The 22651-nt window shown below is 43.9% G+C and overlaps 1 protein-coding gene and 1 pseudogene across 2 annotated transcripts in view; both read left to right on the plus strand.

Annotated features, from left to right (window-relative positions):
* Lmtk2 (lemur tyrosine kinase 2) overlaps positions 1 to 22651 on the plus strand; it is a 94685-nt gene that overhangs the window by 53220 nt on the left and 18814 nt on the right. For both annotated transcript variants that reach the window (XM_076923631.1, XM_076923632.1), the window contains exons 7-9: positions 6460 to 6593; positions 19007 to 19091; positions 20857 to 20978. In XM_076923631.1, coding sequence (XP_076779746.1) covers positions 6460 to 6593; positions 19007 to 19091; positions 20857 to 20978 — 341 coding nt within the window. The remainder of the gene's footprint in view (positions 1 to 6459; positions 6594 to 19006; positions 19092 to 20856; positions 20979 to 22651) is intronic.
* Positions 1760 to 2818, plus strand: LOC143437487 (NADH dehydrogenase [ubiquinone] 1 alpha subcomplex assembly factor 4 pseudogene; annotated as a pseudogene).

Genomic DNA, 22651 nt, shown 5'->3' on the forward strand with positions numbered 1-22651 from the left:
CCAAGATTAGCACTTGCCAAGAATCAACCATTGAGGGGCTGGGGATGTAGCTCAGAGGTAGAACACTTACTTAGCGTGAATAAGTCCTGTGTTCAACTCCCAGCCCTAAAAAGAACAACAACAACAAAAATATCAGCTTGGTGCTCAGACAAAGGCAAATACGGGATACGCTTTAGACAACATGTCAGCAGTGGCCTTCCAAAAATTCTGGCTAAGGCTTTCCTTTGAAAACCAGTAAGACCCGGAGATACATAGCTTGGAGATGGGTTTAAAGACAGGATTTACTAATGGCATCTCTGATTTTTGTCTGATTTGCTGAAAAATGGTGATGCCATATTTTACATTGTTACAGATTGGCCGTTTTGTTCTAGATATGCGATATGCGTTGGGCTGGAGCTACCTCTTAGACATCCTAGGAGAAAAAAGCACAAGGTGTCAGGAGGGGTACCAGCACAGCACATGTGGCTGTGGAGTGCATACAGAGCAGTGAGAGGGTTGCTGTAGAAATTTTTAATCCCAGTCCTGGGTTTCTACCCTGTCTTTGACCATTTAATTTCCAGATAAAAGACACATATAACCTTTATATTTACAATAAACCTTAAACGGCACAAGAGCTGGGTAGATATCTACCCTCTATGGCATTAGAATCTACTTTCCTATCGATTACCTGAATTATTACTTATTATGTTACTATGTTTCATCTGGGCAGTTCGTAACTCCAATCGGCCAGCCCTCAGGACCATGTTTTCATGACTCAGCTAACCCATGGTGACTTCTCTTCCTCCTGTGCTTTCTTCCCTTGTAGTTCTCATCAGACCCCAAGCCAGGAAAACCTAAATCCCACCTCTCTATCTTCAAACCAGCTATTAGCTGTTAGTGGCATCATTATTTACCAATCAGAAGTACCTTGGGGGCAGGGTCACTTGTGTCTGCTGCACATTCTAGGACTTGGGGACCCATACTTAATGTTACAATAGACATTGAGACCAAACCTTACACAGCATATGTGGCTGTGAAGTGGATACAGATAAGTGAGAGGAGAATGGACCAGGGAAGGACCACCAGGAACTCAGTGACATGACACACTGGAGATTGTGGTGCTCAGAACCAGCTGGCAAAAGAACACTAAGGTAGTTGGCTAAGTTGGGCCCTGGGGACCCACTTGGAGTTGGTTCTTTCCACCACATTGGGTATGAGGATGGAGCTTAGATTGTCAGGCTGGGTGTTGAGCCATCATGCTGTCCCAAGAAGCTGAGTTTGAAGGAAGAATGAGACCAAGAGGTGGGGGGAGGGGAGCCTGTTTCTTGGCAGAACTGCTAGTTGTGGGGGTGGGGATTCAATAGATGCAGCTGAGTAGTGGGTGCACAGCGGCTCACTCAAGGGAAGATGCCAGAGGGTGCAGCCAGGACAGACCAGGCATGTGACAGGAGCCTACTCAGCAAGGAAGACAGAAATGGTGGTAGCAAGAGCAGACTGGGACGAGGTGGAGCCATGCGCTCCTAGCTTTTGTTGCTTTTCCTGAAAGCTGTGTATGTAGTAGAGCTGAGAAGAGGAGGACTGCTGAGGAGAGGGGTTTAAAGGCTACAGGCAGATAACTCACAAGCAAGAGGCAGGGGATGTTAGAATTGCATCCAGATACAAGCCCGAGGGAGCTTCAACTGGGGCTGTGCATTTCATGATGGGACATACTGGGGTCATACTTCATTCATGAAGTAAGGGAAATTCAGGATCATTCTTACTTGAGTTTGAGGCTAGCCTGGGTTATCTAAGAGCCTATCTCAAAACTAAACAAAGTTCTTTAAACATATTAGACATACAAATGACCAGAATTTCCAATATAAAGATATTTACTGTTTCCATTACATTAAGTAGTTAACATTAAATTAAGTTAAAATGTATTAAAAATTAATTCACTATGCTTAGTGATCTGCCAAAATGCTGCACGCAGCACCACTGACCTTTTGTGTTGAAATTTAGGAGGGTTGTAAGTGGCCCACATCTATATAGTCCTTTCAAGGCACTTCTCTCTGGACTGCTGAGTGTAGCTTCCTGTCGCCATCTAGTGTCAGAAAATTGTCTTTCTTGGGTTTACTTGAAAAATTTAAAGCCTGAATAAAGAGAATTTCATTTTAATTCAAAACACATTGAGGTTCTTGGTGATTTCTTAATTTTTCTTTAAATAACAGACAGTAGTAATTTTCATGTCTACTCACTGAGCCCTGTTGACATAGTCCTGTAATCTCAGCTACTTAAGAAACTGAATCAGGGGTCTCCCCACGTGTGTAGTGAACTAAGGGCATCATGATGTAGAGATGGGGGCTCACGTGACCCGTGCCTTCAGGAACTTCAACATGGAGAAGCCAGCGGATCAGAGATCTGCAAGAGGAAGCCCTCCGTGGCACCCGCGGCCTCCTGCGCAGCACCCGAGTCAGAATCCAGAAATCAAAGAAGTTTCTAGAAAAGATAACAGGCTGCTGTCATTACTAAGAGATGTATATGTCGACTCCAAAGATCCGGTGCCTTCCTTGCCCGTAAAAGATGTTGAACCACTGCAAGGACCACAGGAGTTCAGACTGCCGGTCGGAGATCACCTGGATAAGAATATCATGGACATTCCCAAAGGCAAGATTACTGTTGTGGAGGCATTGACCCTTCTCAGTAACATAAACTCTCTCCAGAAACATGGACTGCTGAGAGACTCGCCCAAGAATACCATTTAGAACTGAAGGATGTAAATTCTCTTCTCAAATATTTTGTTACTTTTGAAGTCAAAGTCTTTCCTCCTAAAGACAGGAAAGCAATACAGTCAAAATGAAGAAAATCACAAAACAGTTTCCTGTGTGCGCTCCCAAGCTCCGTGTCCTTGTTTTTCATGTATTAAGTTATACAGGTCACTGTGAGTTGAGGGCCATAACGTCGGGAGCTCTTTGACCTCTGCAGGGTTGTCCATATATTGTTTTAACTTATGTATGTAGTTCCTGGGTCTGTTTCAGCAGTATTGATCATGTGGTCTGATGACTCAGTAGTAAGTTTCACTTTCCAGTTGAGGTTGTTTTGTTCTTTGTAGGAGATGTTGAAAGCAAGAGCCCCCAGACTCCTGTAAGACTGTCATTGTGTTAGGGATAGATAATCAGCAGCGAGACACAGGGACTGTATTTCCCAAATACAGAAAGAGGAAACGGAGTGCAGAGGAATCAAAATATATATTAATACTCTAGAGAATAAAAATCCCTGAGGGTTTTTTTTAATGTTTTAAGTTGGTTTTAAATATGAAATAACTTTTTAGAAGAATTAGTGGTGTCTGTGACTTGCTTGCTGTCTCTCCTTTGACAAATAGAAATAGGTAACAGGAAAATTTTCTGAGAGGCAATACTTAAAACTATTTGGACAAATAATTTCCTTTAAATTTAGAAATGAGAGACAGATGAATGAACAGCTAAAAATAAGAGGATCCAATTTGATTACCAAATGTGTATACCTGTTTTCATTCTAGAAGAAAAAATAGCCAGTAGAAGTATAAAATAAATCCCCAAAGGGGCCTAGAAAGTCACCGAGTCATTCACTTAAACTCTGGAGCATGACACATTCCAGTAATGGAATCTCAGATGAGGTAATATGAGTTTGGCTCATTCTGGCATGTTAAACCATATTGTTTGACCTCTCTGAAATTGAGTTTCTGTAAAACTATATAACTCTGCCTTATGTAAATTCCAGGAAAACAGTGAAGATAAATGACAAAAGACCAGGCAAATCCAAAGTCTTGTAGTTAAAATGGGTGTCTACAGAGCATACAATGGATGTGTATGTAGTTTATGATGCAAGAAAACCAGAATTTAGGTCCTCAGAATCCTACTAGTACTTTTACTTATTCTGCTACAATGAAACACATTTCAAGAGGACAAAATGGAGTTGGAGTTGGGCTTGTCCATATTCTTTCAAGGGAATGGACAGACATGCTTGCCTCGAGACTCCCCTGGAAATGATGTGGAAGATGAGAGGAATCCAGTGTGGTGATGGAGGGAGGCAGATGTAACAGCAGAGATGGGGATGACTGGAAAGCTTGTAAGCTTTTACAGAGCTAGTTCCAGTGAATAAACTAAGTTTAAGAGAACATGCTAATTCTAATCACTGCAAATTATATTAGAAAATGCGGTCAAAACCATCTTCCTTTAATTCAAAATGAATATGTGAATGAGCAGTACTGACTCATGTTTCTTATCTGGTATCATACAATAAAATCCTTCCATTTTACACATTAAAAAAAAAAGAAAGAAAGAAACTGAGTCAGGAGGATCACAAATTCAGACCCAGCCTGGGCAACACAATGAGACCTTGCCTCATGATAAGAGGCCAGCAAAGGGCTGGGGATGGAGGTGAATGGGAGGCCACTTGCCAGCTGTGCGTGGCCTGGGTTCAGTTCCCAGAGTGTGTGTCTCTGTCTTACGAGTCAGTAAACTGACAAGATAAGCATGGTTTATTAAGACAGACTTTTTTACATTTCCTTTCTCTTTTGGATGAGGTCTCTTGTGTTCCAGGTTGGCTTCAGAGTCACTTTATAGCCAAGGATGACCTTGAATTCCTCATCCTCCTGCCTCCACCTTTTAGGTAGCAGAGACAGCCATTGTCACAGCTGGCTCTTGAGCAAATTTCTTGACTCTTCTAAGCCTTGGTTCTGTATCTGCCAGATACCTGAAGTTGTAAGAAATATGCACCATGGGTAAATGATACAAAAGCATCCTGTGTTTTACACAGTGCTGAAAAGCACAAATGGCAATCCTAATACTTGGAAGGATGGGATGAGGATTTTTGACTAGCCTGCATTACTTAGTTATACTCTTGTCTCAAAAAAAAAAACCAAAATAAGATTAATTAAAAAATAATCACTGCCAGGCAGTGTTGGTGCACACCTTTAATCCCAACACTTGGGAGGCAGAGACAGGCGGATTTCTGAGTTTGAGGCCAACCTGGTCTACAGAGTGAGTTCCAGGATAGCCAAGGCTATACAGAGAAACCCTGTCTCAAAAAAACAAAAACAAACAAACAAACAAAAAAATCACTGTTATCAACAGAAATGGTTTTGTGTGTGCTGTGATCGTTAAAGAGAGGAATAGAAACCAGAGCAGGTCTTGGGTGGGACCTAGACACTGCATTATCGTGTTCTAAGGGCTTAACGTGGATGGATGGCTGCCTGTGGAGAAATATTACAGTTGGAAATTTGATCCTGGAAGGAATCTGACAAATTTGCCAACTTCAGTAAACTTACTGAAGTTGTCAACATCTTTCACCCTCTGAGTTTCTTTTTGAGTTGAATTTTAAGCTGTAAGATCTTGAATTACTACTTTCTACCTTAATATCACATCAAAAAAAAATCTTCAATTTGGGGCCTAGGGAGATGGCTCAGTTGGTAAAATGTTTACCAAATAAATATGAGTTCAGTCACCAAAAACTCACATAAAAAAGAGCCAGAGCCTTTGTGTGTTTGTGTCTTTCTGTCTGTCTGTCTGTCTGTCTGTCTGTCTGTCTGTCTGTCTGTCTGTGTCTGTCTATGTGTGTTTGTAATCCTAGCCCTAGAGAGACAGACAGAAGGGTCCCTGGAATTAGCCGGTCAGCCAGTCAGGCCTACTAAGCAAATTCCAGGCCAATAGGAGACACTGTCTCAAAAACTAAGGTGAAGAGTGATTAAAGAAGGTGCCAGGATTGACCTCTGGCCTCCAAATACACAATCATGAACATGTGTGTACACATTCCTCTCTCTAGAAAGCTTTTATTTGGATTAGATCAAATAAGTAAATATCTATTCTTGTGTAAGGAGACTATAACATTATTTCCTCAACTGTACTCCCCAAGCAGAGAGATGTCTATGGATCCTCTTAGACAGGAAGCTCAGAGCCGTCATGGGGAGTAGCCAGGGAGCTGGATGCCTGTGTGTCTTGACTGGGATTTGTTCCTTTCCCTGTTCAGGCTGCATACTCTACCAGGCTTTTTGAATTGAATTGGTGTTTACAGGTGGCTGGAATGTTCTTTTCCATATTAGTCCCTGGGAAAGGAAGCTGAGTGAGACCTGAGCCTGACACCGGCACTCAGTGGCTTTCCCCACTACTGTTGTCTTTTTGCAGTCTCTTCTCCATGGCTTACTCATGTACATAAACAGTGGCTATGGAGTCTTGAGATAAAGTACTCACTGGCCATGTGTGTCCTGGAAATGGAAGTTAGGTGCTGTGAATGGCACCTTTTTTTTTTTTTTTTTTTTTTTTTTTTTTAAACTCTCCATATCACTGTTTCATTACCTAAAGGTTTCTAGACATCTGTACTATACTGAGTTTAATTGTGTGTTATTGTCAGATTGTATTTCAGTCACTGCTTTGTTCTGTATCCTTCTTAATAGTTCTTAATAGTTGAGATCGACTGCAGCGCTTGTGTAGGTGCCACACTTGACACTCCCGTACTTGTCTTGTACAGGGTGACCTGAAGGCTTACCTGCACAATGAGCAAGAACATGTGCGGGGCGATTCACAGACCATGCTGCTGCAGAGGATGGCGTGTGAGATTGCCGCAGGGCTGGCAGCCATGCACAAGCTGCACTTCCTGCACAGGTAGGTCTGTCATTGCTGGTGCTGCTATCTAGGGAGGTTGTCAGGGTTGGAAAGAGGGCTGGGGAGCCAGTCCTCACCTCACCTCACCTCTAAGGCTGTAGCTTAGTTAGTAGACTGCTAACATGCCTGAAGCTCTGGTCTTTGTAAACTGGGCATAGTGGTAGGAGGCAGGAAGATCAAAAAGAAGTTTAAAGAAATCCTCAACCGCAAAGTTGCATTTAAGTACAGCTTGGGATGCATGAATGAGACCCTAATTCAAAAACACCAACACAAAAGCCAAAGGCAGGAAGAGTGGAAGAAGGAAGGAGGAAACCAGAGATCAGGTTGTAGGCGCTCTGCTTTAGACATAGAGGTGAAGACAGAGTTGGGCTGCAGTTAAACCAGTGCCAAGGAATGGAATGAATGTAGCCTGAAGTCTGGGGAATACCTGAGGAATGTGTAGCCATATAGGAAGTGTACAGGCCTCGGGGTAGGGAGGGAATGTACCTGCTTCTCCTGACCTCTGGCTCGGTGCTTCTATTCAGTAAGCTTTATCCTGGGATCTTCTCCTATGCTATAACCCCGAGGAAGAGGTGCAATAGACAACAGCATCTCCTTGTAGGTGGTGGCTTTAGTTTCTGGCCAGCTAGCAGATCAGCTTAAGAGTGCCAGGTCTGAAGGGGCCTTCTCCATTTTGTACACCAGGATGCAGGCAGCTGGGGGCTGTGTGAGCATGTGATTAGGGCCTCCCTTGGTGCCTGCACATTGTACTGTGTAGTCTGCTCCATGAATGGAAAAAAGCTTCCTTTAGACTTCAGGCTTTCAAGTTCTAATTTTTCAGAATAGAATTAGTTGTGTGTACACAGAGTCAGGAACACCAGCCAAAAGAGGGAGTCAGATAGCTTTCTTTCTCACTCTGTCTTCAGTGAGAATTACCTTTGAGGCAGGAGCTCTTCCTAGCTGGCATTTTCTCAACTAAGCTGGAAGTCACTGATCCCCGGTGACCCTCTGTCTCTGCCTCACCTCAGGTGGGGTTGCAGGCATGAGCGGGACACTGGGAATGAGGTCATAATTTCATTCCTCATGTTTGCATAGCAAGTGCTCTTTAGTTGACTTTAAACAACTCGGGTATCTCTTAATAACCCAAAGATTTGAAAAGGCATACCTGTGTTGAAGAGATGTCTGTGACATTTTCAAAAACAAGTCTTGGGCTAGAGAAGTGGCTCCAGTTCACACTGCTCCTGCAGAGGACCCAGTTAGCAGTACACGTCCCAGGCAGCTCACACCTGTGTGTGACTCCAGCACTAGGCCGACACACACACACACACACACACACACACACACACAAACATAATTAGAACATAAATTTTTAAGTCTCCCATCAAAATCACAACATGAAGTTCCCAGAGGCAACTGGAAAGTGTGTATAAGGGTTGTTCTCCACTGTGCTCTTAAAGATGACAGAGTGTTTTCCCATGCTTCCTGAAGGCAAAGCCTTAGAGTCCTAAAAACAAATAAAGATAAATCACATGGTTTGGACGATATCCAAGCACAAAGCCCAAGGTACAGAAGAACCTTGGAACCATTGGCAGCTGTTACATTGAACTTTTTAAAGTAGCTCCTTCGGTCTGGGTGTGTGCTAGCGTAGCTGGTAAAGAACTTACAGGGCCAGAGTTTGACCCCTCCTTTTTTATTTATTTAATTTATTGTCCAAAATGTATATCTGTCTTGGTTTTTATGTATATGAGTGTTTGCCTGTAAGGCCATACTTACGCATTGGCCTTAGAGACCAGAGAGGACATTGGATTCTCTGGAACTTAAGTTACAGGTAGTTGTGAGCCGCCATGTAGATGCTGGGAAGGAACCCAGGTCTTCTGCAGTAGCCACAGAACTTTTTAACTACTGAGCCATCTTTCCAGCCCCAATCCAGTGTGGCATTGTAAGCTTGTAATCACAGTGCTGGGTAGACAGAGAGATGGAAACCTAGGGCTGAATACCCAGCTCACCTAGCTTACTGAGGGACAGGGAATGGCAGTGACTGGGGGCAGTGGCCTTGTCAGACTGTGTCTGAGGAGCTGAACCTGAGGTCCTCTGACCTCCACATGCACATGTGCATACCTGCATGCTCAGGTGTCCATACACACTGCACACACGTGCGCACACACATACAAATGCTCCTTGATATCAAGTCTCATGTGGGGCAGACTTCTGTTCTTTAAATTCTTCTTGCGTAGGTGGCCTTCCATATGGCCTTATTTTAAAATTGAGGTTTAGAGGATTGGTTGACTCAGAGGATTTGGTTGAAATAGACCCGTCCACCTGTCTAACCCAAAGTTGTTCTTATGTTAGAAGCTGGTCTAGTAAATCACCCTAGTTAAAATTTGTTTTTACATAATGTTTAAAGAGAGCCTTATCGCAGGGTCTCAGGCAGCCTGCACCTCCGAGGTCATACACACAGCATTCTTGAAGGCCATGTGAACAGCACATGTTGCTGTTACCATTCCACAGGTGTCCCAAACAAAGCCTAGTATCCCCTGCTTTCAAGGTCTCCTGAGCAATAGGTACTGTCAGGTCACTGAGTGAATAGTGTTTGTGCTCACACTGACGAGAAGCCGGCTGATGGCCAGCGGGAGCACAGACCCAGGAGGTGAGGGCAGGAGCCTTTTCTGTGCGTGCCTGGGTGTTCTGTTTTTTACTACTCCTTTTCTCTCTCTCTCTCTCTCTCTCTCTCTCTCTCTCTCTCTCTCTCTCTCTCTCTCTCTCTTTGGTTTTTCGAGACAGGGTTTCTCTGTGTAGCCCTGGCTGTCCTGGAACTCACTCTGTAGACCAGGCTGGCCTTGAACTCAGAAATCCGCCTGCCTCTGCCTCCCAAGTGCTGGGATTAAAGGCGTGAGCCACCACCGCCCGGCCTTCCTTCTCTTTTTAAAGACAGGGTCTTACTGTGTTAGCCCTGAGTGGCCTGGAGCTCATAGAGACCATCCATCTCTGCCTCCCGAGGGCTGAGATTAAAGGACCACACTAAGCTAGAAAGAATTTTTTATTGTCGTTAGTTTTGGAGTTTGGGGCTTTTTGTTTGTTTGTTTTGTTGGTTTTTTGTTGTTGTTTTTGTTTTTTAAAGATAGGATTTCTCTGTGTAGCCTTGGCTGTCCTGAAACGACCAGACTGGCCTCAAACTCAGAGATCTCCCCGCCTCTGCCTCCTGAATGCTGGGATTAAAGGCATTTGTCACTACCACCAAGCTTGCTAAAAAAGATTCTTGAAAAGAAACAAAGCCCGGTGTAGCCAGTGGTAAGGAGGCCAAGGCAAGAGAATTGCAAGTTCAAGACTAGCTTGGACTATGTAGTAAGACTGCCTGAAACAGATAAACAAAATAATCACCCCAGTATTACCTGAAAGGGTAGCAAATGGGAGAAGCTCACGAGGGAACCAGTATAAGCTTCAACTGTCTGTGCTGTTGACTCTTGTATAGCTGTGGCTTAGGATGACTGGGCTAGGTAGCAGGAGAGAATTCTGTGTGTCGGTATCTTACGTATTAAGGTGCAGTTTAGTAGTCATAACAGTGTGTGCTCTTCGTATATTTGTTTTGGTCTGAACATTATGTAGAAAGACTGTACCTACCAGTTTGTTAATTTGTGCTGCCTGGTAGGATAGAGGGAAAGGAGGAAGACTGTAAAACTGCCTCCAAAGAAAGAAAGAAAGAAGGAAAGGAGAGAGAGAGAGAGAGAGAGAGAGAGAGAGAGAGAGAGAGAGAGAGAGAGAGAGAGAACACCACCACCAGCAACAATTTTGCATTTCAGGAGGGCACAGAAAGAACCCAGCACCCTTGCTGCACAATTAATGTAGCATCTCTGTGTAGCTCAGGTGATAGAATACTGGCCTAGCATTCTCCAGGCCCTGGATCTATCCCAAGCCCCCCTTCCCCCCCCCCCGCCCCCAAAAGCAGGTATGGATACCTGGGATTCCGAGATTTGGGAGGTGGAGGCAGATTAGACCAGAAGTTCAAGGTCATCCTTAGCTATATAGAGTCTGAGGCTATTCTAGGCCACATGAGATTCAATAAATCAAGCCACACACCATCTACTGGTATGCCTGTGTCTGTGGCCCTCTGTAGAAAAAAATGATGCATTTTTCAAAGCTACCCCAGGGCAGGCCACTTGAGAAAATTAGCATTCCAGGTAGAAAGTGCTAGTTCCCTTCTTAACTATCACTTGGGCCACTGATTACAAATGTGCACACAGAAAATATACCAGCTTTTTTTTTTTGATCCAGATCCAGTGTGGCCTCTAGTACAGACTTAGATCTGGGAAGGTTGCCTTGTGGGTAGTTAATCCTGGTGACATTGTGTTTTACTCTTAGCAAAGGTATCTGGTTATGGTGTAGGTCCTAGGTACAGGAACCTGAGGGTATCGGCCAGAAACCTCATGGTCCCTCTCAGAAGTGGAGTCGCAGCTCACATTCCAGGGAGGGAGGCTTCTCAGACATGCACTGGCTCCTGGAATATGTCCATTCTTAGCCTACCTCAGATCTGCTGCCTGCTGTGTTTTATTAGTAAATAGGGAAGTAGAGTCCCCAAGTAATTCTAGGACACATTTGGTAGTAAGAACTATCAAGGCCTTGCCCTAGACCTAGTTACTTGACAACTCAGCTTGGCCTTGGTTTCAAGTAACATTTTTGATTTGGTTTTTGTTTGTTTTGCTTTGGTTGGGTCTTCCGCACACCTCTCGAGTCCCCTTCGCCCGAGAAAAAGGACACGAGAGACAGTATTCGGGTAGTTACTGCAAAACGAGGCTTTACTCTGTATCAGCAAACATGGAAAACGCGAAAGGACGTGGAAGAGCTTTAGACAGGAAGAGGCCTAGCTTAAATACACCCTAGAGTGACGTATTCACTTCTGATTGGCTGTTTGCTCACCACCCAATATTACGCCTCGGGATTGGCCAGTGACTTTGGCGGGCCTTCTGCCTTTGCAGCTGCGCAGTTAATTGTTTACTACAGGGAAGGCACGAGGCCAGCGCCATCTTGGAATGGCAAACATATAACCGCTAACCACGGCTTCCTACATCTCTCCCTGTTTAAATTATTAAAATGAAACAGCCTTTTGCCTATTAAACGCAGTACCAATCAAGATTCGAACTCAAGCCCGATCAAGCAAACTCCATCTTGGGGGAATAAGCGATCAAGAGCTTATAGCCCAAAGATTCTCCCTTACCCTTCCAGGTGCGATGGAAACAAGTCCTCTGGGTGCAAGGGCTAAGGGGATGTAAAGAGGAATTGACACCCGTCCCTGTGTAATGGAGTATAGCTCCCAGGAGTGCAAGGGCTGTCAACCTACTATTCAGGTACCACAGCTATTTAGGCAAGGGCTGCCTGGACTTAGACCTCTCATCGACCCAGTGCAATGGGCTGAACCCTTGGGGTGCATCGACTGAGGGTCTCAGTCATCGGCTACTTTCTCAGCCTAGATAGTCAAATTTCAGGGAGAGATGCTTGCTTCAAGGCTGCGAGTGCTTGGCCTAAAGCGGCCATGTCACGTTTTTGTTGGGCTCTGAGCTTACAGACCAACCATTATGAACACTAATCCACAACATAGGGCTGCATCAAACAGGCCTATCCCCACTCTTTAGAAAGAAAGAAAGAAAAGACAGAAGAAATTCAAGAAGTAAAATCGCCAGGGGTAACGGGGTCCATCCACACTCCATCAAGGCTCGAAATCCGGATTTGCAATTGCTGTTGCACCAGGTCTAGCTCCCCAGTCCAATTCTCCTTTAAATAAGCAGAAAGATTATGGCTTTAAATAAATGTATCATTCACAAATCTCAGAGGTGTAATACCTGGATGTGGGGTTGCTGACACGCAGCTCATTTGAACCACATCCGTGAGCTGCTCCACATGGGCTTGGAGCCAATCAACTCTCTGATTGACCAAAGTCTATTTTAAGTCTCCATAATGATGTACTGGGATGGGCACAAAGGTAGGCACATGCACAACCAAGGCTAGGTCTAGTGATCCATTCCAGCATTGTGCTAAAAAGGCATGTAACATTCTTACAATCTAAGGTATCAGAATTATTCTGAAGGTTGGATAACATAAAGAAAAATGGAGGGTCTACACACACCGACACCGGTTGTGCAGATGCATTCTTAAACACCTTATTAATTTTAATGTTATTCAAATGGCTAAAGATATTAGATCATGTAGCCGAAACATTCTGCACTTCATGAAATATATCATTCAACAAGACGAAGGCAGATATACCCTTTTTTAACATTCTAAACAGTGGCTACAACACATAATTTAATTGTGTTGAAGCAGGATAAACTCAAGAAAATACACATATGATTTAGTTTAGGACTTGCATCCCTTTGAAAACATTAAACAGAGGTTTAAATCCTCCTATGGTAAGCTTAAGATGAGGTTTTAGCCAAATAATATCTCTTAACAGCTTTTAAAAATCACTAAGAGCAAATCAAGATTAAAAGTAAACCATTTTCTTTTTGTATGTACACTCACCAGCCAGAAGATGGCGTTAGATCCCCACCACAAATGGTTGTGAGCCACCATGTGGTTGCTGGGAATTCAGCCTTTATATTTTAAATTGTAAATCTAGCCTTCTTTCTAGCCCAACTTGTCTCAAATATTAAAAAGACACTGTCTTTGAATCCTTTTTTGGAGTAACATGTACTCTAAAATTTTTAAAGCTCGTTATATTGGAGAAAATACTTCTTTAGAGAAATCCACTAATAAAGTATCACACAATGAATAATACACACCAAAAGATTTAACCTCTTAATTTTTTGTATTAAAGCAGCAACAATATTTATATATATAAAATGTAAAACAATTAACCATTTTCTGAAGCAATTATCTTTAACAAATATCACTTCATGGGCTCTTAAAAATTATGAATAAATTTACTAACTGTAAACCTTTCACCTTTACCAGAAATGTAAAGGGATAGTATAAAACATCTTTTATATAAGCATTTACTGAAATGGCAGCTGAAGTAGGCAAGTTAGGCTGTATAAATCTTAAATTTGAACTTTATTTTGGATTAATTTAATAACCAATCTTTTTAGTCCAATGAGAATATCGGATAAAAGCCAATCTTAATCTCTAATAATTGCTACAATATTAGAGGAATCCAAAGCATCTCATTTTTAACAACTCTGAATACAAAGGAATTAAAACAACCTGAACCATACTCTATCAGCAGGCACAGCTATACTCATGGAGGGAAGCAGGAATAATTTTAATCTCTGTAGCATAATCATAACTCTTAGCCCACAGACTGTTGTAAAGTCTTTGGTTCTTAGGTTTACCCCTCCTCTCACAAGAAACAATGAGGACAAAAGACGAATTCCCTTAAGCACATTTCTAGGGCCTGGTCTAAAGACCCAGAACAAAAGGGAATGCTTAACACTTGAGCTTCTACAGGCAGTCTGCATTGTCTTAATTCAAATGTAAATGCACTTAACCTCCCTCTGCCTGCTCTCTGAGGCTTGGCTTATGCCGAATTGTGCGGGTTTGGTTTTAGCTTTGAACCTTAAATTTAAACTGTAAACCTTAAAAGACACATGTTTTATCTTTTCTCTAGAACATAGGCAAATCAAAAAACCAATCTTTAACGATGTAAGCAATCTATTTTCTCTCAGATCAACACCAAGTGGATTACCTTTATGTTATAAAGTTTGCTGCCACAAAACCAAGTGTAAAATCTAATGGAAAACTTGTAGCATTTATGACCTAGGCTTTCGGCAGATGCGCCTGAGGCCAGGGCAACCAAGTAACATTCAATAGCTTTAAACAATGGACAGTACTTCAGCATTTGAATGTACTGGCAAGAGAACAGTTCAAGATCTGACTATGGCCCACAGTGGTATACTTATCGCCAAATGGAACTTCAGTATCAGGAGACTCAAGAGCTGTAATCTTGCAACCTATCTTCATTCTTCACAATCTGCACCAGCCGAGTAGGGACCCAAATTGAATTGTTTTCACCTGTGGAATAAGCACAAACAGCTTCTCTTCCCGGGCCACAGCAGGCCCTTAGCCAATCTTGTAGCCTCTTGTTCTTATGAGGGACAATGGCTGTACGGCATTTAGCTGTGGCATTTTCAAAGATCATCTGTTCTATCACTGCCATTGTTTGCTCTGAGCTCGCGGGGCACTCCCCGTGTGTCTGCCAGCGGTATGCCGTTTCACAGAGCAAACTGTCTCTCTCCTCTGCCTGTCTTTCGCGCCACGCTCCCTTGTTCTGGCTCTGCCTTGTTGCAAGCCGCCACAGATAGCAGAGCGCTTCTGCAACCGGTCTGACCCAGGCCCCGTCGTAGTGTCTCTGTTCCCACAGCCCGAGCCGAGAAGCACGGCAGGGGACCCTCCAGCCCGAGTGAGCTAGCTTTCTTAGTCTTATCTCAGCACGGTTGTTTTTTGTATAGGCAGCTGCCGCCTGCTCTATGCTTTCTTCCTCGGAGCTGCCCAGTTCTATGGAGTCAGGCTCCTTAATGAAGTACAGGGGGGTCCTTTTGACCTCCACTCTCCCCTTAAGCTTAATGGACTCCGCAGTAGCCCTTGTTCCTCTTAAGTACTCTATCCTATGACCAGGCCTTTTTGCCTGTTTCTCTTTTCCAAGCTCCATGGCTTGATGCCGGCTAACACACCCTGGTTCTGGTATGCTAGAGTGGCCCTCTTTCTCACAACGCACATAAGTTAAAAACAAATGTAATGCAAGCAAGAGGCTAGCTAGTGGAGCGGCAGCGGTGAGTTTAAATCCGCTTGCCACAAACGCCACCCCAGGCATATCTTCCAAAGGTGTACCTCGAATCCTTCAGTCTTTTAACCCGCCCCAAAACTTGGGGGCCTCCGCGTTGCCTTGAAACTCCAGGGTTTCGGCTCCAGTTGTTGCGCACACCTCCCGTGTCCCCCCTCGCCCGTGGGAGAGAAACACGAGAGACGCAATTCGGGTAGTTACTGCAAAACGAGCCTTTACTCTGTATCAGCAAACGTGGAAAACGCGAAAGGACGTGGAAGAGCTTTAGACAGGAAGAGGCCTAGCTTAAATACACCCTAGAGTGACGTATTCACTTCTGATTGGCTGTTTGCTCACCACCCAATATTACACCTCGGGATTGGCCAGTGACTTTGGCGGGCCTTCTGCCTTTGCAGCTGCGCAGTTAATTGTTTACTACAGGGAAGACACGAGGCCAGCGCCATCTTGGAATGGCAAAGTATAACCGCTGACCACTGCTTCCTACAGTCGGGCTCATTTTGTGTTTTGTCAGTGCTGAGGATGGAATTCGGGGCTTCATGTGTACTCGTAAGCTGTATCTCCAGCCCCTCACTGAGGGATCCTAGGTAGGGACTCTAACTGAGCCATGCCCCCAGCCTAGCTTGGTTTTAGGCATTGTCAAAGCATCTCCCTTCCCTGTGTATTCAGGTTCAGGCTCTGTGTCTTGGGGTCCACTACTAGGAGGTTCCATTCGCTAGGCTTAGGCTCTGAGCTGGAATATGACCCTGAGGGTGGTACTTCCCTCTGCTATCATAATCCTCCAGACTCAGAACCCTGGGCAGGCTGGTATCCAGTACCCAGAAACTGCTTATCTGAGCATTTCATCTTGTTTTGCAGTTGTGTACAGTGGAACAGTAAGCTGGAGCCAGTAGAGACCCACAGAGGCCTGACTGTCCAGCTCAGCCTTGTGCCTGACCAGCCCAAGGAAAATTCCACCCAGGGGGCCTTGTTCTACCCCATCAACGGTTCCCAAAAGTCCAGCCAGCTGTCACAGACAGTTCATAGGCACTGTCTTCTGTGTCTAGTCAGAATTACACAGTGGAAGAATTCTGCATTCCCAGAGCCCAACAAGTAGCTGAAAGATAAGGGAAAAAGCCACCGAGTGTGTGCGTGTGAGAGTGTGTGTATGGTGTTATCATATGTGGTGTCCCCCGACCCCCTCCCACATACACCAGTCTCCTTGAGATAATCTGCTGCCTGCACATCTGGGTTCCACAGCATGATGAACCAGCCTTTATGAACCTTGATGTTGTGGCTATTGCAGGCAGACAATGAAGGGGAACAGAGAGGATCAACTGGGGTTAATTCTCCCCTCACCAGCTTTACCATTGTGAGTCTCCTTTGATCCCTCTGAGCTTATTTCTTCTGTAGAATCGGGGATCTGTTTTACCCAGAAGCAAGATTGAATATGATAACATGAGCCAAGCTTCCGGAAAAGTATTCAGTGGCTCTTAGGCACCTGGCTTCCTGTCGTCACACTCTCTCTGAGGAACTTGGTTGCTTGGCTTCCTGTAGGTAGAAACTTGGCATGGGTTAATTTGGGACTTGATCACTTTGAGCCATTTGCACTAGAGAGTCCTTCCACAGATGGGCAGGCTGTGATGTGCAGCTCCCCAACTTAAAAACAAATGGTGAGGAGATGTGACTTGGAACCCTTGGGCCTGCTTCCAAGTATGGTGACCAGCCAGTGCCTTCCAGGAGCCAGCAGGGCTGGAGCTCGGGCAGCTTCATCACCAGACCTGTTTTTCAGCTTGAAGGAGAATGCTGGCTGCATTTGCGTTTCCTGTCCGGAGCAGCCTTGACGTCAGGTTGCACGTTAGCGCTTGTGTTTTTTCTGTTCCGTAGCGTTGCACATTGACAGGTGCAGAGCATACGTAGCACTAGCATTTGGGGGCCAACTGAAGCATTACTTTGAATCTAGATCGCACTCTAATGTTTTCATTCTTTATTATGCCCCTGTAATCACCATTTCTGTGCACACTCACTAAAACAAGTTTTTAAAAAATAGGAAGATTCTATATTGTTAACAACAGCAAAGTCAGACAGTGTCCAGGTTTTCCCCACATGCTACCACAGGCTTAGAAGGCTTTGACGGAGCACCATGCAAATCACCCCATGTAAACAGCCTGGAAAGCCATCAGTATAGCTGAGTCAGTATTGTACTCAGCATGCCCATTGAGACCTAACACATGCAAGGTAGAGTGTTGCAGCCACCATTGCTGCCCCTGTAGCTATTGCTGTGTGAGCATGAGAACATTTCACCTACTAGCAGAGTCACTTTCAGATGCTGGGATCATTGGTGGGTGCTGTTTCTTTCTTCAGCTAAGACATAAGAAAACTGAGTCACTTAGGGGAACTTTCTTAGGCAAACACCTGGGTATCGAGGGCTTTGTGGCCACATTGGGCAGCTTACAACCACCTGTAACTGCAGCTCTAGGGGATCTAACACCTGCTTCCGGCCTCTGAGCATCTAAACTCATGTGCACAAACCCACACAGAGATAGACACACATACACATAATTTTAAAATAAAATAAATATTTTAAGATTTTTTGAAAAACAAAAACGGAGGAATTTTGTTCACTTATTAAAGTATTCCTTTTGTTTGATATGCGTGTGTACACCAGAAGACACTCTTAAATTGTTTTTCCTGACCATTTTATTTTTGAGACAATGTCTTTTGCTAGCTTGGAACTCACCAAGTAGGCTAGGCTGGCCTCCTGTGTCTGTATCTCCATCCTTGGGGTTTTTGAGTGTGCACCACCATGTCCAGCTTTCTTATATGGGCTCTGGGAGTCGAAGGCAGAATCTTATGATTACAAGGAAAGCACAAAGTGAATCTTGTCTACAAATTGTCCTTCCCTGGGAAGGTAGAGTGGGAAGAGGAGAGTTTCTTGGAGAGCGTCTGTCTTTGCATGTCTTTGAAAAGTGAGGGCAAGTGGGGCTCACAGAATGGCTTTTGGACCTTTGGTACCTTTCTTCATTAATACATTGAGGAGACTGTTTCTAAAGTCAGACTGTAAAGAAAATTCAGGCAATTTCAGTGTTTTTTAAAAAATATCTATCATCTGTGTGTGTGTGTGTGTGTGTGTGTGTGTGTGTGTGTGTGCGTGTGCACATGTGGGTTTTTAAATATATATCATCTATTTGTGTGTGTATGTTTGCGCACACATGCGCATGCGTGTGCACACACGCTTGCATTGATGTTTTGTCTGCATGTATGTGTGTGTGCTGGTGCCAGATCCTCTGGAATTGGAGTTACAGACAGATGTGAAATGCTACATAGGAATTGAACCTGGGTCCTCTGGAAGAGCTAGTGCTTTTAACTGCTGAGCCATCTCTCCAGACCCACCAATTTCAATAGTTTAAAGTTCTTTCTGAATTATTCTTTAAATAGTGTGATTCAAGTCATGGTGTAGGTATATTCCTTACTTAACCAGTGATCCTAGTTAGGTGCCTAAAATGTGGTTAGGAACATGGAATTTAGCTCTTAAACTATGAAAAAAAATTGAGACACTAACTACAAGCAGATAGCTGAAGGCATACCTGGTTTCTGAATGAAGCCTCTGATGTGCAACAGTTCTGTGTAGCGAGATCCTGGCAGTGGATCCTGCTTGTTCTTACGCTGGCCTTACTCCTTCTGTTTGCAGTGATCTGGCCCTGCGGAATTGTTATCTTACCTCCGACTTAAATGTCAAAGTGGGCGACTATGGAATAGGCTTCAGCAGATACAAGGTAAGCAAATTCTGCCTACTGTCTTCTTAACCAGCTTACTGCCAGTCAGGAGTCGGGTTGAAAACACTACCTGTGTTTATAGAGGGCTGAAAGTCTTAGTCTTTATGACATGGCCTCTCTCGAACAGGTCTATCCCAGTCCTTTTATGGTACCATTGGCTTCTGATTTGTCAAAGTCAGTAGCTTTGTGCCTAAGGTTTTGTGACAGCTTTGTAAAGATTCTGTTCATTTTACAGACATTTGTAATTCAGTGTAATGGATTCAGTTTGCCTGAATAATATATAAAAAAATATCAATATTAAAATATTTTAATTGCATACTTATTTACTTTATGCGGATATGTATGTTTGTGGACACATACATGCCAAGGACATGCATGAGGAAGTCAGAAGACAACTTGTAAGAAGTCAGTTCTCTCTCTACTGTGTGGGTCCCCAGGCCAGAACGCAAGTTCTAAGGCTTAGAAACAAGCATCTTTACCTGTTGAACCGCTTCACTGACCCTATGTAACAAAGTTTATAATCAGCATGTGGGCAAAATGCTAATTACTATTTGTAGAGCAAGCATGCCTGTCTGCAGATGTTTCTCACTACAGTCAGGAGCGCTGAAGCACAGCTATGCTAAGGTTGATATTCATGGGTTTGCTTTTTTTTTTTTTTTTTTTTTTTTTTTTTTTTTTTTTTTTTTAATTGTTAAATATACCCCTAAAGAAAGCAAATCAGGCCGGGCAGTGGTGTCGCACGCCTGTAATCCCAGCACTTGGGACGCAGAGGCAGGCGGATTTCTGAGTTTGAAGACAGCCAGGGCTACACAGAGAAACCCTGTCTCGAAAAAAAAAAACAAACAAACAAACAAAAAAAGAAAGCAAATCAGTAGATTTCATCTGTGTGTTTGCTGAGCTCTCCTGGGATATGGGCAGAGACATTGCTGGGGCTGGAGAAATGGATGGCTCAGTAGTTAGCACGTGTGCTGCTTTTGCTGTAGGACACGGGTTCAGTTCCCAGAACCCACGTGGAAGTGCACAACAGTATGTAACTCCAGTCCCAGAGCACCTGATACCCTCTTATGACCTCCTTCTTAGGCTTTGAGCACATTCATGGTGTATATACATGCATTCAGACAAAGTATTCATATACTTAAATGAGTTGTATCTTTAAAAAACAAAAGATATTGCTGCAATACTCATCGTTTTCTATGCAGCAACATAAAGATAACATTTATCTGTCATTCAGTGGGTTCCTGTGAGACCAGAGGTGTAATGCTTTCAAAACATGCAAATTTAGTTTGGTTTCCTGTCCAAGCACTGACTGTAGTTTCTGAAGCACTTACTGTTTGCTGTGAAGTCGTTGCCAGCATTACCTTTCTAGCCCCTCAGAGCAGTGAGGGCTTTGTGCAGCCCTTACGTCCAGCTAAGGACGAGGCTTCTAGTGTCTGTAGCTCACCATCACTTTGCTGCTGGTAAGTGGTGGGAGGTGGACCTGTATCGTCAGCTGTAGTAACCAGCACAGCCCTCAGTGCAGATGGCCAGCCTGTGCTAAAGGGGACTGAGAAAGCGCTGTGCCTTAGAGACCCATTCACACAGCCTTCAGACCTCAGGGGAATACCTCCTGTCCATCTTCCATCCAGAAGTCTCTTTGTACGCCTCCTTCCCATTTCCCTGTGCTGTATTTTGTGGTTGGGTGCGTGCTCATTGGGAATGTTTTGCTCTTAAGCTCTCAAGCTCCCTCACATGGAGTCCCCTGAACACTGTGCTTGTGACCATACAGGAGGATTACATTGAGACAGACGACAAAAAAATTTTCCCCTTGAGATGGACTGCTCCAGAATTAGTGACCAGCTTTCAAGACAGACTCTTGACTGCAGATCAGACTAAATACAGTAATATCTGGTAGGTATATGGCATGCCAGTTTATTTGGTTTTCTTAGCAAGGGCCCGACTCCCCTCTCTTTGAGTATAAAAGTAATTCTGTTAGGATGTAGGAGGCAGAAAGACACGCCATGTGCCATAGCAGTGGTAACAGTCGTATAGGAGTTACTGCTGCTGCTTCTACCCATTTGCCTCTACTAAGAACAAGAACTACATCTGTTGTTCATTTTGTACCTACGTGGCCTGGAATACAGTAGGTGCTTAATGTTTACACAAGCGAATGGAAAAGCTTTGAGGTTTGGACTGTCATATAAGACTGATTTTTAGGGGTCATTTCAAAAGACGCTAAAATGATGATGTATCTAAGTCTTTGACTTGACAGTGTCATTGGTTTTCTTAATGATACCTTTATTTTGGGTATCAGGTATTTTCCTGTTTATTTTTGGTTTTCCTTTTCTTGCCTTCCTTTGGATCGATTTTCTTTTTTAGCTGTTTTTTTTCTCTCTCTCTCTTTATTTAGAAGCTATGCATTCTATGCCCATGCTCTTACCCATTATCTTAGAAATGACAATATGAGTGAACTTTTTACACACCTTAATCTTCCTTCATTTCTTCTCCCTCTTTCTTGACTAGTACAGGAGCTTGGAACACCTCACTTCTTTTTTTCTTTTTAGCTATGTAACACACACACACGCTTGTGCACATGTACACATGCATACACACATAATTATGTGCTATTGTATAGCCCTGGCTCCTAGAACTCAATCTGTAGACCAGGCTGGCTTCCACCAGGCTAACATGTTACTTTTTAACATCGGTATTCATTTAGATTTATCCACATACAAACTGTTTTTCTCATGCTTCTTTTGTTCTTTTTGGGTTTTGATCTCAGACCTTGCTCTGGGGTTATGCTCAGACTTAAAGTATGTCCTTCCTGGTGAGGCCTGCTGCTACCAGACTGTGTTTTCTGTGGTCTACATACACTTGGCCTGTTTGGTTCTCACCCCTCAAATGCATTTTTATGTGATGCCAAGTATTTCCTCTCAGCGTGTTGAAGATGTCATTCTGCTGTCCCCTGGCTTCCACTGTTGCTTAGTGAAGTCAGCTGTCAGTCTGCCTAAGCTCTTTGAAGGTGACGTGACATTTTCTCTCCTACCGGCTTAAGATACTTCTGATTTTTTTCTCTCTTCTATTTTTTTCCTGTGATGTGTGCCACTGTGAATTGCATGGGTATGAATTGTATGGGTGTGGGTTGTAGGAGTGTGGGTTGTATGGGTGTGGGTTGGGTTGTATGAGTGTGAATTGTGTGGGTGTGGGTTGTATGGGTGTGAATTGTGTGGGTATGGGTTGTATGGGTGTGAATTGTGTGGGTGTGGGTTGTATGGGTGTGAATTGTGTGGGTGTGGGTTGTATGGGTGTGAATTGTGTGGGTGTGGGTTGTATGGGTGTGAATTGTGTGGGTGTGGGTTGTATGGGTGTGAATTGTGTGGGTGTGGGTTGTATGGGTGTGAATTGTGTGGGTATGGGTTGTATGGGTGTGAATTGTGTGGGTATGGGTTGTATGGGTGTGAATTGTGTGGGTGTGGGTTGTATGGGTGTGAATTGTGTGGGTGTGGGTTGTATGGGTGTGAATTGTGTGGGTGTGGGTTGTATGCACCTACCCCTGCTTGTTATTTATTTGGCTTTCTAAATCT

This window comes from Arvicanthis niloticus, chromosome 24, assembly GCF_011762505.2.
Source record: "Arvicanthis niloticus isolate mArvNil1 chromosome 24, mArvNil1.pat.X, whole genome shotgun sequence".
Lineage (NCBI taxonomy): Eukaryota > Metazoa > Chordata > Mammalia > Rodentia > Muridae > Arvicanthis > Arvicanthis niloticus.